The 17955-nt window shown below is 47.7% G+C and overlaps 1 protein-coding gene across 1 annotated transcript in view; it reads right to left on the reverse strand.

Moving 5' to 3' along the window:
- Positions 1 to 2290: 2290 nt before the first annotated feature.
- Positions 2291 to 17955, reverse strand: part of c4h21orf91 (chromosome 4 C21orf91 homolog) — a 36963-nt gene continuing 21298 nt past the window's right edge. Inside the window, exons 3-6 of the mRNA XM_052015294.1 lie at positions 11884 to 12070; positions 11530 to 11822; positions 5104 to 5166; positions 2291 to 2619 (exon numbers count right to left, since the gene is read on the reverse strand). Coding sequence (XP_051871254.1) covers positions 2453 to 2619; positions 5104 to 5166; positions 11530 to 11822; positions 11884 to 12070 — 710 coding nt within the window. The 3' untranslated portion in view covers positions 2291 to 2452. The remainder of the gene's footprint in view (positions 2620 to 5103; positions 5167 to 11529; positions 11823 to 11883; positions 12071 to 17955) is intronic.

The following is a 17955-nucleotide window of genomic DNA, read 5'->3' on the forward strand; positions in this document are numbered from 1 at the left end:
CCCAATCCCAGTCTCTTGCCCACATTGCAGGATGCTGGATTCACTGCATTCATTGAACGGAAGAATGTACTAAATTCAGTGCAAATATTCTTTTTTGTTTGGGCTTTAATACTGCACCCCAAAGTACTTACTTATCACACAATGAGGCTTGTAACCAAAAGCAGAACAATTCTTAAAAAGACATTATAAATTCAGATCAAACTCCTGCAGAATACAAAACAGTTAAAGCAGAAAATTGCTGGAAACTCGCTGGTTGCCCAAAACCTGCAGAAGAGTTAATGTTTTCAGGATAGGTCATAGACCTGAAACATTTAACCCCCCCCCCCCCTGCCCCAGTTTCTCTCTCCCACAGCCCTGGTTGCTGGTAGTTTTATCTGGATTACCAGTATTGTGCTTGCAATTTATAGAGGAGTTTCTTTATGTTAAGGACCTTTGGAATATGTACATTCCCGCGCACACACAGTCACTAAAGAAAATAAGTCATATACTTCGCTACTTACAGAAAAATAAAGGATATTAAAATCTGAAATACCACACACACTGAGAGATTCCACAATCAGGTGCATTCTGTCTGGGAGAACATGAATTCAAAATTCTATTAAAATTTTAGTATCTAAAAAGACCCTCGCTCTCTCTCTTGCTCTCGCCTGCTACATTTGCAGGCTTTCATCTGGTTATCACTGACAGTCAGGGGAGGCCATTCAGCCTGTTCTACTGTTCAATGGGATCCATGCAGAGCTAGAACTGACAGCCAAAAAGGTGGCTGATATCCCCTTAAACGTGGCAGTGATTTAAAGTAGGAGGAGTGTCTTCACTCAGAAGGTGGTCACGGCTGCCTGGGATGATTGGTACAGATGTTTATTGCGTGTATTTGTATGTGGTCTTGATGTGCCGTGACTGAGGTGGGAGTGGACCAGGCTGGGCTGACACAGATACAATGGGCTGAATGGGCAGCTGTGCCGTTGAAACTACGACACATGATGAAGGAAGCGACCTATTCCAACAGTCAGCAACTCCCACACTGCCAAACTTCCCTCAATGGGCTCATTCTCTGCCTGACCCAGGAAGCCTCAGTTAAAATTGGACCAACGGACTGTGTCACAGTGTGAACCCACTCACTGGGCTCATTCTAATCAACTGGGTCACAGCGCGCCTCCATTTCACACACCACTGGCTGGACTTGCAGAGGGGATAAAAGGAGGGTTTGCAATAAAACTCAGGGAAAGAGGGTCACTTCACACCAGCACCACGGTTACACGTGAAGGCACCCCAAGGTCAGGCTCGGGGGACAACAGGACTGGTCCTTCACTATCTGCACCACACTCAGCGATCCCAGCACCAAACCTGCAGAGCACTAGCGCAGCCAGTGGTCCACCTGCAGTCCCAGAACTACCATGGCAAAGGAGTTGACGTTTCCTGATTGTGTATCGGACACTCTCCGGTGAGGCTGTAACGATGGACCCAACACCTGCCTCACAGGCTGGTTCCTGCAAGATGGTAAAACCACCAGTGTAAACTCATCTCCACACCCCTGTTAAGGCGTCAATTCCCCCTGGGGTTTAGACCCAAGGGCACCATAGTGGTGGCGAAAGCACAGTTTCAAGGGATCTATATCCGGCGTAACACACCCAAAAGGACAACGATGATGCACTGCGGAGTGCATCACAGATACCTCTAGCCACTCGCCATCAGTGGGAGAGGTATGAATCCAGAGGCAGCACCGTGGCAGTGAATGCACCAATGCTGCCTGACCCACTGACCCAGTTTGTGTGTTGAGTGAGGCACCAGGGGTGCCCACCAATCGATGGCTTCTCTCCATGAACAGACCAAAGCTCCAGCCCTGGGTCAGTCTGCACGGCCCAACTGGGTGGGAACTTGCCCAGTGAGAGGCTGGATAAAACCACTCACTACTGATAGGAGGCCTCCCCTTATGCTTGAGATCACACAGTCCGTAATTGTTTTTTCATCCAGGGCGTGGGCAACACTGACAAGAGCAGCATTGACTACCCGTCTCTGTAGCCCTTGAGCTGCCTCCTTGAACCAGCGCAGTCCTTCTGGTGAAGGTGCTCCCGCAGTGCTGTTGGGGAGGGAGTTCCAGGGTTTAGACCCAGTGCTGTAGACCAGGGACATATTTCAAAGGCAGGATGACGCTCAGCTGGGAAGGGAACCTACAATGGCCAGTGCTCCCTTGCCCTTCTTGTTGGTAAAGGTTTGCAGGTTTGAGAAATGCTGTTGAAAAGTCCCAAGGACCAATAAGTTCTGAACAAACACTGTTTTAAAACAAAATGGCTTAAGAAACACATTTGATTTATGCGTACATAAAATGCTGTCAAATTTTCTCTCTGTAAATATAGATGCATACAAAATATCCCCCACATCTTGTGGAGTTCAAAGTCTTCTAACACTGTTGGGGTTGGATTTTGTAAAGCTTGTCTTTGAGATGGGCTGGAGGTCAGTTGTCTAGGGGGACACTGGGCTTAATGCCCCTGCGCCCAATCTGTAACCACGGCAGTTTGGAACGGTTCTTGAAGAGCTGCTCGATGGCGATGTAGCGGACGTGAAGCTCAGAGGAGAGGGAATCCTTCTTCTCCAGTTCCTGCGTCAGATCTTCAAAGACCACTTCGAGCAGGGGAGAAAAACAAAAGCAAATCAGGATGATTGGCCCCAGTTCAGCTGGAGGAGTGGGGACTGGATGGTGGAGAGTACAGGCTTCCCTTTCATGCAACCAATTGTTGAACCACAGCTGTAGTAGTGTACCCAATGTGACTATGGTAGCAGAGTGATTAAGATAGGAAGATCTTGAGGGGTACAGACAGGGTGAAAGCACACAGTCTTTTTCCCCCAGGGAGGGGGTATTAAAAACAAGAGGGCATAAGTTAAGATCAGAGGCGAGAGATTTAAAAGGGACATCAGGGGCAGCTTCCTCACGCAAAGGGTGGTGCGTATTTGGAATGAGCTGCCAGAAACAGTGGTTGAGGCTGGCACATTAACAACATCTAGATAAGTACATGGATAGGAGAGGTTTAGAGGGCTATGGGACAAACGTGGCCAAATGGGACTAGCTCGCTGGGCAACACAGTCGGCATGGACGAGTTGTGACGAAGGGCCTGTTTCCGTGCTGTAGGACTCTACGACAGATTAATTTTGGTCCCCAAACTTTAGGAAGGACTGCTGGGTTTCGAATAGGATGCAAAGTAGCTTTACTGTGATGAGGGAGTTTAGTTAGGTGGAGAGATGAGGAACGCTAGGGTCACTTCTATATTGTGTGTGTGTGTGTGTGTGTGTGTGTGTGTGTGTGTGTGTGTTGGCAGGAGGGTCAGTGACCAGAGCACACAGGTTGTAGATCATTACACATCGTGTGTCTAGACAGCAGATAAAGATTCAGTCACACAGGGTAACAGAGGTCACTTTAACGGACCAATAGCTCACAGAGCTTGACCAATGACCTGAGAAGACAAATTCAAATCCCATCGCAGGAGCTGAAAAATTTATTTTATGTTGTCAGTGGTACCACAGTTGATACAACTGTCTACAGCTCCTGGCAAATGGCTTTCAATCCAGATAAGTGCGAGGTGTTGCATTTTTGGGAAGTCAAACCAGGATAGGACTTGTACAGTGAATGGTAGAGCCCTGGAGAGTGTTGTGGAACAGAGGGGCCCATGAATACAGATACATAGTTCACTGAAAGTGGCCTCATAGGTAGACAGGGTGGTGAAGATGATGTCTGCCACGTCGGCCTTCATCAGTCAGGGTACTGAGTATAGCAGTTGGGATGTTATGTTGCAGTTGTACAGGACATTGGCGAGTTCACACTTGAAGTACCGTGTACAGTTTTGGTCATCCTGTTATATACATAGAACACTACAGCACAGTACAGGCCCTTCGGCCCACGATGTTGTGCTGACATTTTATCCTGTTCTAAGATCTATCTAACCTTCCCCCCCCCACATAGCCCTCCATTTCTCTATCATTCATGTGTCTATCTAAGAGTCTCTTAAATGTCCCTAATGTATCTGCCCCCACAACCTCTGCCGGCAGTGCGTTCCACGCACCCACCACTCTCTGTGTAAAAAAAAAGTTGCCTCTGACATCCTCGCTATACCTTCCCCCAATTACCTTAAAATTATGTCCCCTCATGTTAGCCATCATCACCCTGGGAAAAAGTCTCTGACTGTCCACTTGATCTATGCCTCTGATCATCTTGTACATCTCTATCAAGTCACCTCTCATCCTTCTTCTCTCCAAAGAGAAAAGCCCTAGCTTGCTCAACCTATCCTCATAAGACATGCTCTCCAATTCAGGCAGCATCCTGGTAAATCTCCTCTGCACCCTCTCTAAAGCTTCCACATCCTTCCTATAATGAGGCAACCAGAACCGAACAATACTCCAAGTGTGGTCTAACTAGCTGTAACATTACCTCGTGGCTCTTGAACTCAATACCTCGACTAATGAATGCCAACATACTATATGCCTTCTTAACAACCCTATCGACCTGCATGGTAACCTTGAGGGATCTATGGACGTGGACCCCAAGATCCTTCTGTTATGAGAAAGACGTCATTAAACCGGAAAGAGTACAAAGCAGATTTATGAGAATGTTTCCAGGACTCGAGAGCCTGAGTCATAGGAAAAAGCTGGGCAGGCTAGGACTTTATTCCTTGGAATGTAGGAGACTAAGGGGTGACCTCATAGACATGTATAAAATTATAAGGGGCCTAGATAGAGTGAATGCACACAGTCATCTTTTCCAGGGGAAGGGATTCAAAAACTAGAGGGCATAGATTTAAGGTGAGAGTGGAAAGATTTAACAAGGGACTGAGGGGCAACTTCTTCATGCAGAGGGTGGTGGGTCTATGGAATGAGCTGCCAGAGAAAGTAGTTGAGGCAGGTACAATAACAACATTTAAAAGACATTTGGATAAGTCTACGGATGGGAAATATCTAGAGGGATATGGACCAAATGTGGGCAGATGGATCTAGCTTGGGTGGGCACCTTGGTTGGCAATGGACTAGTGCCGAATTGCTCTATGACTGTGTATTGTAGATGATAGCACAGTTCTGCCTCAGAGATTTTATTTGAAAAGAGAAGCTGTGGGGAGTTACCTTTGATCTGTTTGACAAGTTGTTCGTTCAACAGCACCAGATCATCCATCGACATCTCACTCACTGCAAGGAAGGTCAACAGCGTTAGAATCAGCAAAGGTAAAGATCAGCAGGTTAGAGAGGGAAACAAGAGTTAACATTTCTGAAACGTTAATGGTTTCTCTCTCCACAGATGCTGCCCAACCTGCTGAATGTTTCTAGCATTTGCTATTTTGTTTCACAGTTCCACTCTCTGCAGTTTTTTTTTCCTGATTTTCAGTTCTTCTGTCTTCCATCAGATAATTAGGGTGAAGGAGTCATTAGATATTTATTTATTAGTCACATGTACATTGACACACATAGTGAAATACATCTTTTTGCGTTACTGAGAATGTTCTGGGGGCAGTCCGCAAGTGTGGCCACTCTCCCGGAGCCAACATAGCATGCCCACAGCTCCTAACCTGTACGCCTTTGGCATGTGGGAGGAAACCGGAGCACCCGGAGGAAACCCACGCAGTCACGGGGAGAACGTACAAACTCCTTACAGACAATGGCAGGAGAGCAAAGGCTGAGCTGTAGGGTGACAGTGGTGATCCATTACAAGGAGACGCAACACTGACATCAGAGCCAGTACCTCCTGACACAAAGGGTGGTGGTAAAAGCTGGGACTCCCTCCGCCAAACACAGAGACTCGTAGATTTTGTTAGAGGGATTTCTCTAGTGCAGTCAGTTCAGGATGTCCCAACGTGGTCTCCAGCCAAATAAGAACTTACTGAGGTCCAAGACCCTACGTCAGTTCAGAAGAGGGTCCAGGACCAGAAATGTTAACTCTGATTCTCTCTCCACAGACACTGCCTGACCTGCTGAGTGCTTCCAGCATTTTCAGTTTTTACTTCAGGTCTGCAGGGTTTTGTTTTTTGAGTTTTCAGGTTCTCACTGTTATAACGCAAGAGGTGCAGCAGCTCATTCCAGCACAGCAAGCTCCCACAAACTGAAATGTGATGATGGCCAGGTCACCTGCTTTATTTCCCCACAACGTTGAGCGAGGGATGAATATTGTGCAAGACACTGAACTCCCCTGTTCTTCCTCAGTTGGAATACTTCCCAGCTAACCGGGAGAGCTGACATGGCTTCTCAAAGTCAAAGAATTGACAGAGGTAGATCAGTTTAACATTTTGATTTGCCCTGATTGAATCAAACAATGGGAGCTCGAGGTACTGACTAGCTTCCCCCAGTTGCTCTGTGCGTGCTGGTTCCACAGCACCACATGGACTGGAGGGCTTGAGTTACAAGGAGCAATTGGACAGGCTGGGCCTGTTTTCCCTGGAGCAAGAGAGGCCGAGAGGGGACCTTACAGAAGTTTACAAAATCATGAGCGGCATAGATAAGGTGAATACTCACAGGCTTTTCCACAGGATAGGGCAGTCTAAAACGAGGAGGCACAGGTTTAAGGTGAGAAGAGAAAGATTTAAGGGGGATCTGAGGGGCAACTTCTTCACACAGAGGGTGGTTGGTAGATGGAATGAGCTGCCAGAGGAAGTGGTGGAGGTGGGTAGAATTATGTTTAATATGCATTTGGACAGTTACATGGATAGAAAAGTCTTAGAGCAATATGGGCCAAACACAGTCAAATGGGATTAGTTTAGACAGGCATATTGGTTGGCATAGACGAGTTGGGCCGAAGGGCCTGTATCCATGTTGTATGAATCTGTAAGAATATATATGGGGGAGAATAAAATTGGATTCATGTAAATGCTTGATGGTTGGCACAGAGTGGGTGGAAGGGGCTGTTCCGTGTAGGGTGGCCTCTCCTACATTCACCCCAAGTTGCTTATCTTGCCCACTTCTCCATAGTTAGTCTCCCCACCCCAACACTGTTTGAGGACTACGCCCATCTAGGGTTTGGGGTCAGTAAGCACGGAAGCCATTCAGGTGGGCAGGGCTTGGCTGTTCAACCACAACTTCCAGTAGAGAAATGGGAGTGGGCTCATGAAGCAACACCCGGGGCACTGACCCAGCTGTCGATAGCAGCAATTGCTCACCCCTCGCTGAGAGTGACTGAAGCACGGAGATGAGGGGCCCTCACAGTAAGGCGGGGAACAATGCAATCCAATTTAGAGAAATGATGCAAAGTGTTTCCTCGTGATACCAGCTTGTGAAATAATTGCCTGACGGTTAGAGCTGAGGCAATAATGGTTCCTCGTCTTGTGCTCCCTCACAAAGGTTTGCTTCAGGCCCTGGGCAGGAGGAACCAAGGTAGATAGATGATAGATACTCTTCAGGCCTGCATCCAATTTCAACACTTTGTCATTTGGGAGGGGTAGGGTGGGGCTTCTACTCTCTATCCTTTCCAACTTGTGCACCACCTACATCACAGAACATTGAACGGTATGGCACAGGAACAGACCCTTTGGCTCACTGTGTCTGACATTGAATTAAGCTAAATCTGCCTGCACATGATCCATAGCCCTCCATTCTCTGCATATTCACGTGTCTATCGAAAAGCCTCAAATGCTACTGCTGTATCTGCTCCCACCACTGCCTTGGGCAGCACATTCCAGGCACCCACCACTCTCCATGTTAAAAAAAAACTTGCCCCGCACATCTCCTTTAAACTTTCCCCTGCTCACCTTAAATGCATGTGCTCTAGTATTTGACATTTCTACCCTGGGGAAAAGAATCTGACTGTCTACCCAATCTACGGCTCTCATAATCTTATAAACTTCTATCAGGTCTCCCCTCAGCCTCCGATGCTCCAGAGAAAACATCCCAGGTTTGTCCAACCTCTCCTTATAGCTCATACCCTCTAATCCAGGCAGCATCCTGGTAAGCCTCTTCTGTACCCTTTCCAAAGCCTCCACATCCTTCCTGTAATGGGACAACCATAACTGCACGCATAGCAAAGTCCCAATAAGCTTCTCGAGGGATATGAAATAAAATGTGACAGAGGAGCAAAAGATTGCTCAAGAAAGTTGGTTTTAAACAGGGGAGGTTCAGGAAGCCAATTCCAGGGCTCAGGAATCAATCTCTGATGAAGGATCATCGACTTGAAACAATAGCTTTATTTTCTCTTCATAGGTGCTGCCTGACCTGCTGAGTATTCCAAGATTTAGGAACCAGGCAGTTGAGGTGCAAAGGTGGGAAGAAAGTGACGTCAGGAATAATCGGGAAGCTAGAATGGAATTCCAATGGTACAGTAGTTAAGTTACTGAATTGGTAGCCAGGGGCTTAGACTATTGACCCGGAGACACAAGTTCAAATCACACTATGGTAGTGGGAATTAAAATTGAAGCGCCCGAATAACTTAAGGAATTTGGAAAAATACAAGCCAGCAGCGTGTCCATAATTCTACTAGATTGTTGTAAAGCCCCATCTGGTTCACTGATGTCTTTCAGGGATGGAGATCTGCTGTCCTGACCTTGTTTGGTGTATATGTGACTCCAGACCCACTTTTGGGTGTCTTCCGCTCAGGGATAATGAGGGATGAACAATAAATGCTGGAATTGCCAATGATGTCCCCATACTGTGCATGAATAGAGAAAAGAATTGGCAGGGCACAGATCTCAGAAGGATAAGAGTGGGAAGAGGTGACAAGGGACCAGGAGGAGGAAGGCCACAAAGGGGAATGGAAACCAGAACTTCAAAATGGAGGGGTTGCTTAACCCAGCAATGTCAGCCAGCATAAGGAACATGGAGCAAATGGGACTTAGTGGAGATAGGACAAGGCGGCAGAGTTTTGGATGACTTCCTTTGCGGGGTGGGGGGTTGAGTTGGTAAACACCGCCCCGTCCATCACAGGCTCGTCACTTCCTTCCATCCAGTCCATCTTCACCGTGCGTTGCTTCAGGAAGGCTGACAGTCTCGTCAAGGATGCCTGTCACACTGTCCATTCCCTTTTCTCTCTTCTACCCTCTGGGAGAAGATGAGCAGCTTGAAAGCCTGGACATCCATACTCCGCACTGTAGTGTAGCGGTTAGCGTAATGCTTTACAGCGCCAGCGACCCATGTTCAATTCCGGCCACTGTCTGTAAGGAGTTTGCACGTTCTCCCCGTGTCTGCGTGGGTTTCCTCCCACATTCCAAAGACGTACAGGTTAGGAAGTTGTGGGCATGCTATGTTGGCGGCAGAAGCGTGGCGACACTTGTGGGCTGCCCCCAGAACACCCTACGCAAAAGATGCATTTCACTGTGTGGTTCGATGTACATGTGACTAATAAAGATATCTTAAAAAGAATAGCTTCTTCCCTGCTGCTATCAGACTTCTGAACCAATCCCCCTTTTCACATCCCCTTCCCGGTGGAGCTGCCACCTTCTCAGACTCTTAATTCTACCTCTGTTATGCCATTGGCACTTCAGCATTTCTTTTTCCACTACAGTTTGCACTGCTATACTTTGCACTATTCTGTTGTTTTGCGTTCATTGTTGCATTTATTGTAACAATGTACACTGTTTACTCTGTGAGCTTCGCATGAGCAAGGAACTTCATTACACCCTGGTGTATAAACTAATCTAGGAGCTGGATGGAGTTAATCAAGGTGACAAAAGGCAAGGTTGAGGGGACTGTGGCAGATGAATTGAGCCAGGCCTATAAGGTATCTCTCACAAAGACAGCAAGAAAGGAGGGAGGGAGAGAGTCCCATCAGATTTGAGGGCCAAGAGAGACTGACTGACATAAGGGTTCGAGTGTAAGCTGAAAGATAACAGGGAAGTAAAGGTATCAATGCAGAGTAAGCTTGAAGTTACCAGAGGAGTGTCCCCATGGCTGATACAGTGCCAGACATGGATTACTCAAAGTGGAACCCAGTGTTGAGTGTGGAAGGCCAATAATGGGTCGATTGGGAGGATGAGGTGATGTTCCTCGAGCTTTGTTGGAACAGTGTGGGAAAGGAAAGAAACTGAGGCAAGAGGGTGGGAATGAGACAGAGAACTGCCTGAGTGTCAACACTCTCACTATTTCAAGGAGCAAGGCTATTCACAGGGTCCTGGCAATACTTAAACCTCAATCAATTTTTCTTAAGGCTGATCTCGTTATTTTCACAATGGGACCTTGCAGTGTGCTGATTGGCTGCCACATTTCCAACACTTGAAGAATGGAGGCTGAGGGGACCTGATAGAAGTCTATAAAGAGAGTTGAGGACACAGCCCAATCCGTCATGAAAACAAGCCTTCCCTCCATGGATTCTGCACTTCTTGCTGCTTCGGGAAAGCAGCCAACATAATCATGGACCCCTCCCAACCCGGACATTCTCTCTTCTTCCCCCCACCACCCCACACCCCCCCCCCCCCCCTTCATAGTGCAGAAGATACAAAAGCTTGAAAACATGCACCACCAGGCTCAAGGGCAGCTTCTATTCCACTGTCATAAGACTCTTGAATGGACCTCTTGTACGATAAAGACGAAATCTTGCCCTTATGATCGACCTTGTCGTGGCCTTATTGTCTACCTGTACTGCACTTCCTTGGTAACTGTAACATTACATTCTGCATTCTGTAATTGCTTTTCCCTTTGTACTTATGTTTTAAAAGATAACCTGCCTGTTCCAGGTATCAGTTCAGTAAGCATCTGAATGTTTATCAACTTTTTTTGTCTGGATGGCATGCAAAGCAAAGTTTTTCACTGTACCTCAGTACGTGACAATAACAAACCAATCATGAGAGAAATAGATAGGATGGAGATGTCAAATACTCAAGGGCACAGGCTTAAGGTGAAAGGGGTATTAGTATTGGTTTATTATTGTCTCTTGTACCGAGGTACAGTAAAAAAACTTGTCTTGCATACCGATCGTACGGGTCAATTCATTACACAGTGCAGTTACATTGAGTTAGTACAGAGTGCATTGATGTAGTACAGGTAAAAACAATAACAGTAGAGTAAAGTGTCAAAGAGAAAGTGCAGTGCAATAAGGTGCAAGGTCACAACAAGGTAGATCATGAGGTCAGACTCCATCTCATTGTATAAGTGGAACGGTTCTCTTATCACAGTGGGGTAGAAGCTGTCCTTGAGCCTGGTGGTACGTGCCCTCAGGCTCCTGTATCTTCTACCCAATGGAAGAGGGGAGAAGAGAGAATGTCCTGGGTGGGTGGGGTCTTTGATTATGCCGGCTGCTTCATCAAGACAGCGAGAGGTAAAGACAGAGTCCAATAAGGGGATTTACAGGCAAGTTTTGTTTTATAGACAGAGTGCGGTTGGTGCCTGGAACGGGCTGCCAGAGGTGGTGGTGGAAGCAGATACATCAGACAATGTTTAAGGTGCATTTGGACAGACACATGACAAGCAGGGAAATGAAGGGATATAGACCAGGTGCAGGCAGATAGGATTAGTTTAGACGGTCGGCACAGACATGGTGGGCTGAAGGGCCTGTTCCTGTGCTGTACTGTTCTCAAGTGTGCTGTTGGCTGTGCAGTGTTTCGGGATGTTCCGAGACGGTGACAGTGATGCTGTACTTACAGTCCTCGTGCGTGTAGTGAGTGTGACACTTGGCCTCCTCTCTGCGACTTTCCACTGACGGCTGACCTTCTGCCCCCAGCCCGACCTTCTTGGTGGACCACCGGGCTTCTCCGCTGCAAACCCCACCGGCGTCCGCTCCCAGGACCTCCACGCCGAAGCCAGGCTGCCCCTCCCGCTCCAAGATTCCCTGCGTGCATTCCGAGTAGCCGGGCGCCCCCACCTCCAGCCAGCGCGGGGAGTAACGGGGCAACTGGGACCATTTGGTGATGGAAGTGTGTCCTGAGGAAGACAGGCTCAGGGGTCGCGACCACCTGACCTCAGCCTGCCTGCAGTGCCGCAGGTCAGTGTCAGGACTGCTGGTTCTGGGCGTACTGAATGATCTGACTGATCTTCCTGCTCAGGATCTCCTTCACGTCCTTGTAGGTACTCTTGGATGCCTTAGACCTTGGCAGGTTCTGGTTGGCTATGAGGTGATACTTCTCAAAGCACTCCCTGTGGCCCCGCACAGATTCCGTGTGGAGGAGGTCAGACCTGGGCACCCCTGAAAGATGCAAAGTAAAGAGGCATTAACGTTTGCCCAAAACATCAATCTCAAAATGGAAAATAACAGCATGAGAGAAGGGAGGCAGAGGGCATGATTGGTATTGGTTTATTATTGTCACATGTACTGAGGTACAGTGAAAAACTTGTCTTACAACTGATCGTACAGGTCAGTTAATTACACAGTGCAGTTACATTGAGTTAGTACAGAGTGCATTGATGTAGTACAGGTAAAAACAATAACAGTACAGAGTAAAGTGTCACAGCTACAGAGAAAGTGCAGTGCAATAAGGTGCAAGGTCACAACAAGGTAGATCGTGAGGTCATAGTCCATCTCATCATACAAGGGAACCATTCAATAGTCTTATCACAGTGGGGTAGAAGCTGTCCTTAAGTCTTCTCTACCCGATGGAAGAGAGAGAAGAGAGAATGTCCCGGTGGGTGGGGTCTTTGATTATGCTGGCTGCTACACCAAAGGCAACGAGAGGTAAGACAGTCCAAGGAGGGAGGCTGGTGTCCGTGACGCGCTGGGCTGTGTCCACAACTCTCTGCAGCTTCTTGCGGTCCTGGGCAGAGCAGTTGCCGTACCAACCCCTGATACATCCAGATAGGATGCTTTCTATGGTGCATCGGTAAAAATTGGTGAGAGTCAAAGGGGACAAACCTAATTTCTTTAGCCTTCTGAGGAAGTAGAGGTGCTGGTGAGCTTTCTTGCTGTGGCATCTATGTGATTTGATTAGGACAGGCTGTTGGTGATGTTCACTCCCTGGAACTTGAAGCTCTCAACCCTCTCGACCTCAGCACCATTGATGTAGACAGGCGCATGTTCACCGCCCCCTTTCCTGAAGTCAATGACCAGCTCTTTAGTTTTGTTGACATTGAGGGAAAGGTTGTTGTCATGACACCATGTCACTAAGCTCTCTATCTCCTTCCTGTACTTCCGACTCATTTGAGATACGATCTACAACGGTGGTATCATCTGCAAACTTGTAGATGGAGTTAGAGCAGAATCTGGCCACACAGTCATGAGTGTATAGGGAGTACAGTAGGGGGCTGAGGACGCAGCCTTGTGGGGCACCAGTGTTGAGAATAATCGTTCCAGAGGTATTGCTGCCTATCCTCACTGATTGTGGTCTGTTTGTTAGAAAGTCAAGGATCCAGTTACAGAGGGAGGTGTTGAGTCCTAGGTCTCAGGGTTTGGTGAAAAGTTTGCTTGGAATTATTGTATTGAAGGCAGAGCTGTATTCAATAAACAATAGTCTAATGTATGTGAGAGAGCATGAGAGAGAGCGAGCACGGGAGAGGGGGAGGGAGGGAGCGAGCACCGGGAGAGGGGGAGGGAGGGAGCCAGCACGGGAGAGGGGGAGGGAGGGAGAGCAACGGGAGAGGGAGAGACAGGATGGGGGGGGTGAAAAGAGAGGCTCACAGTGAGAGAGGGTGAAAGCACTGAGGGAGATAATTCATCAGATTAGGGCCTTGGCAGCAATAACCAAATGTTTAAACAAAGGATCAGTAAGTCAGGATGCCACAAAGATCTCTGAAAACTGGATGAGATTACAGCGACAGAGGGGCTTGAACAAAGGTGAAGGGCAGTGCTGGTCTGTAGAGAGGTAGGACAGCAAGAACAGGGGTGATGGTTGATCTGGACAATGCAACACAGAGCAACAGAGTTTTGGTTCAGATTATTGAGGCAGAAGGTGAGAGGACATCTTGGGCAGAAGGAACAAGTCCAGGTACCACCACAGTATGGAGGAGCAGATGAGCTGAGGTAGGGGAGGAGGCAAGAGGAGGTTACAGAGCTGTATGTAATGCCCTTGGTGCTGGAGAGGGCACCTTCCCATTCACAGTGCATTCCCCTGCCTTGCTGCCCCTGTGAATACGTGGCCTCATATCTACCTGTATTAAATTGCCATTTTTCTGCCTTATTGACCAATCATTTTCATCCAAAGCTGTTCTTCTGACAGCCACGAGCAGTCAAGAACATAGAACATTACCGCACAGTATCTTCGGCCCACGATGTTGGGCCGATACTTTATCCTGCTCTAATATCTATCTCACCTTTCCCCCCCACGCAGCCCTCCATTTCTCTCTCATTCATGTGTCTATCTAAGAGTCTCTTAAATGTCGCTAATGTATCTGCCCCCACAACCCCTGCCGGCAGGGCGTTCCGCGCACCCACCACTCTCTGCGTAAAAAACTTACTTCTGACATCCCCCTTATACCTTCCTCCAAAATCAGCTTAGAAACATGGAAAATAAGGACAGGACTAGGCCATTTGGCCCTTCAAGCCTGCCCCACCACCCATATGGCCAGGACTGATCCCCCCATCTCAAATCCAAGTTCCTGTGCTCCCTTCATGCCCCTCGATGCCTTTTGAATCAACAATTTAGGGAGAGGCTGGATAGGCTGGGGCTTCTTCCCTGGAGCGTAGGAGGCTGAGGGGTGAGAGGTTTATAAAATCATGAGGGACATAGAGTGAACAGCCAAAGACTTCTCCCCAGGGTAGGTGAGTTCAAAACTACAGGGCATAGGTTTAAAGCGAGAGGGGAAAGATTCAAAAAGGGACCCAAGGGGCAATTTTTTCACCCAGAGGGTGGTGGGCATATGGAACGAGCTGCTGGAGGAAGTGGTAGAGACAGGTACAATTACAATATTTAAGAAGCATTTGGGCAATTACATGGATAGGAAAGGTTTAGAAGGATATGGGGCCAAACACAGGCAAATGGGACTAGCTCAGGGAGGAAACTTGGTCAGCATGGACGAGTTGGGCTGAAGGGCCTGCTTCCATGCTGTATAACTCTATGACTCTATAACTTGGCCCCATAATCTTTTGTGGTAGAGAATCCTTCATGTTCACCACCCCCTGGGTGAAGTAATTCCTGCTTATCTCAGTCCTAAATGTCTTATTCTATATCCTAACACTATGCTCCTTGGTCCAAATCTCCCCTCAAGCCTGGAGAAAAGTCCTCACTGCATCCACCCCGTCAGAATTTTGTACGTTTCAATGAGATCTTCTCTCATTCTAATTTTTAGTCAATACAAGCTTAGTTGACCCATCTTTTCGATATGTCAACAAACAATCTGCTGGAAGAACTCAGTGGGTCAGGCAGCATCTATAGAGAGAAATGGACTGTCGATGTTTTGGGTGGAGACCTTTCAAATGGACTGAAGGAGGCAGACAAAGAAAAAAAAATGAGAGACAGATGGAGGAAGGTGGGGAGTGTGAAGGTTGGAGATAAACAGAAACACAAAGGGCTACCAGTGCTCGACTCCGATAAGGAGGTAAGAATGGGAACCATTAGGGGAGAGGTGACTGTGTCTCCATATTCTACATGGTCAGTTCTGCCATCACAGGAATCAGTCTGGTGAACCTCTGTCACGCTCCCTCTTTGAGGGGAAGCTCCCCCAAACAACGAAAGGATGCATCGCCCCAGGGGGCCACATGAGTGGCAATGGTGCTACATTTACAGTGTTAACACTACTGAATGTATTGAGTTTTGCACTGTCTTTCTTTTTGTATATATATCTTTTACAATGAATGAAGGTTATTTTTGGGAAAAAAAAGTATATCCATTCCTTAGTAAGAAGATTGAATACTATACTCCAGATAATCTGTGGCTCAGTGGCCAGTGAGATGGATGGAATCCAAAAGCAAAAACTGTAGATTGTGCAAATCTGAAATAAAATCAGAGAATGCTGGAAATATTCAGCAGGTTAGGTAACATCTGTGGAGAAAGAAAAAGAGCTGATGCTTCAATATGAAACATTATTCCTCTCCCCAAAGATGCTACTGGATCTGCTGAGTTTTCCATCATTTTCTGATTTTATATCAGAGGTCTCCTCTATTTATAAAGGGAATGGGAAACTTTACTTCAACTCTGCCATCTGCTGTGGCATAGGACAGTGGTGAAAGCTTAATCATGACTTCGAAAATGGATATCTTTGTTGAAAATACTTCAAGCAAAATTTCAGCAGAATGGGGAAAAGCTATGGAATAAAAGGCATTTTAAGTTGCAGGGAAAAGGCTGGATGGGTGGGGTAGGAGATGTTGAAATGGAGAAAGCAAAGGGTCTCTCTCCCCCCCCCCTTCTCTCTCCTCCCCCCCGTTCCCCCTCTCTCCTTCCCTCCCCCTTTTCTCTCCCTCTTCTTCCCTCCCCTTTCCTCTCCCGTTCCCCCTCCTCTCTCTCCCCCGTTCCCCCTCTCCTTCCCTCCTCCTTTTCTCTCCCTCTCCCCATTCCCCCCTTTTCTCTCTCCCCCTTTTTCTCTCCCCTTCTCTCTCCGTTCCCCCCCTCTCTCTCCTTCCCTCCCTCCTTTCTCTCTTTCTCCTTCCGTCCCCTCTCTCCTTCTCCTCCCTGCCTCTCTCTCTCTCACACAGAGACGACGTCTGTGATTGGACGAAGAACATAAGAGACTGAGTGACAAGTGGTGGTACTGCTGGGTGAAAGGGGGGTGGCCAAGTAAACAACAAAAGTTATTTCTGTCAGAGATATAAATAAAGTCATCGAGTTATAAGGGAACAGAGCAGGGAAACAGGCCCTTCAGCCCACAGTCTGTGCTGACCATCAACCACTCACTTATCCTACATTAATTCCATTTATTATTCTTCCCACATTCTCACTAACTCCTCCCAGATTCTACCCCTCACCCACACACGAGGGGCAATTTACAGCAGCCAGTTAACCTATCAACTTGGGGATGCAGGAGAAAACCAGAAACCCACATGGTCACAGAGAGAACGTGCAAACTCACACAGACAGCACCCGAGGTCAGGATTGAACTGGGGTCTCTGGCGCTGTGAGAGCACAGCTCTATTAGCTGCGCCACTATGTAGGAGGAGATGAATAAAATCTGAAAGTACTGAAAGAAGAAAAATCTGAATGTTGGAAACGCGAGCCACAAGTCTTATAATCTGAATTTGAGTTCAGGGTGGAGAAGGTTTTACTTGCGTGCTGAGTGCCTGTAGACTGGTCTGACAGGGTGATTTACTCAACTATCTGTCTGCTGCACAAATAAATGCTGATCAAAAGCTGATTGAACAAGCGTGGTCTTGCACGATAGCAAATTTATTTTGCTCTTGGCTCATTCCATCAAATGCAAAGTATGGGGAGACAAGAGAAACACAGGCCCAGATGTCCCAAACACACAGGCAATGTGACAGCACCTTCGACTGCAGATCTCCTTGCTCTGTGCATCCCGATATCTCACTACAGAGCACACCAAGAGTCTGGCAACAAGTGCACCGAGTCTGGTAGGACGTTCTATCAGGCAAGGTGCCGCCTGAGGACACCAATCCCATCTCCTGAGCACTAAAAGCTTTCAGAAGGATTGTGGTGGGGGTGAGGTCAGGGATCGATGGAACACGTGATTGGGAAAAGAAAGAGGGAGAGAGTGTGAATAAGGGAGGAGCAAGAGAGAGGGAGCGAGGGAGGAGAGAGGGGGTAGAGAGCAGCGAGGGAGGAGAGGGAGGGAGGCAGAGCAAGGGAGGATGAGGAAAGGAGAGGAGGGAAGGGAGGAGAGTGAGGGAGAGGAGAAAAAAAGATGGAAAATGAAATGGATAAAAAGTAGAAAGAATCAGAAATCAAGACGACAGAGAGAGAGGAACACCCTAGAATCAGGGTGCAGATAGAGCAATGGATGGTGCTCTGGAGGCAGATCCCTCCACTGCCCCAGGGACAGAGACTCAGTCGCCTCCTGGTCTGGGCTGCAGCTTTCCTCATGTTGAATCGGACGGGAGCTTCAGCTCAAAGCGCAGGAAGCAATGGCGAAGGGACTGCCGCCGGGCTTGGGAACTTCTGACTAAACTTTTGCTCCTGGATCTCTTTCTGCCGCTCAGTGGGAAGTTTTTCTGTTTGATAATTCTCCTGTGAATTGCTTTGGGCATTACTG

Source organism: Pristis pectinata, chromosome 4 (genome assembly GCF_009764475.1).
Source record: "Pristis pectinata isolate sPriPec2 chromosome 4, sPriPec2.1.pri, whole genome shotgun sequence".
NCBI lineage: Eukaryota > Metazoa > Chordata > Chondrichthyes > Rhinopristiformes > Pristidae > Pristis > Pristis pectinata.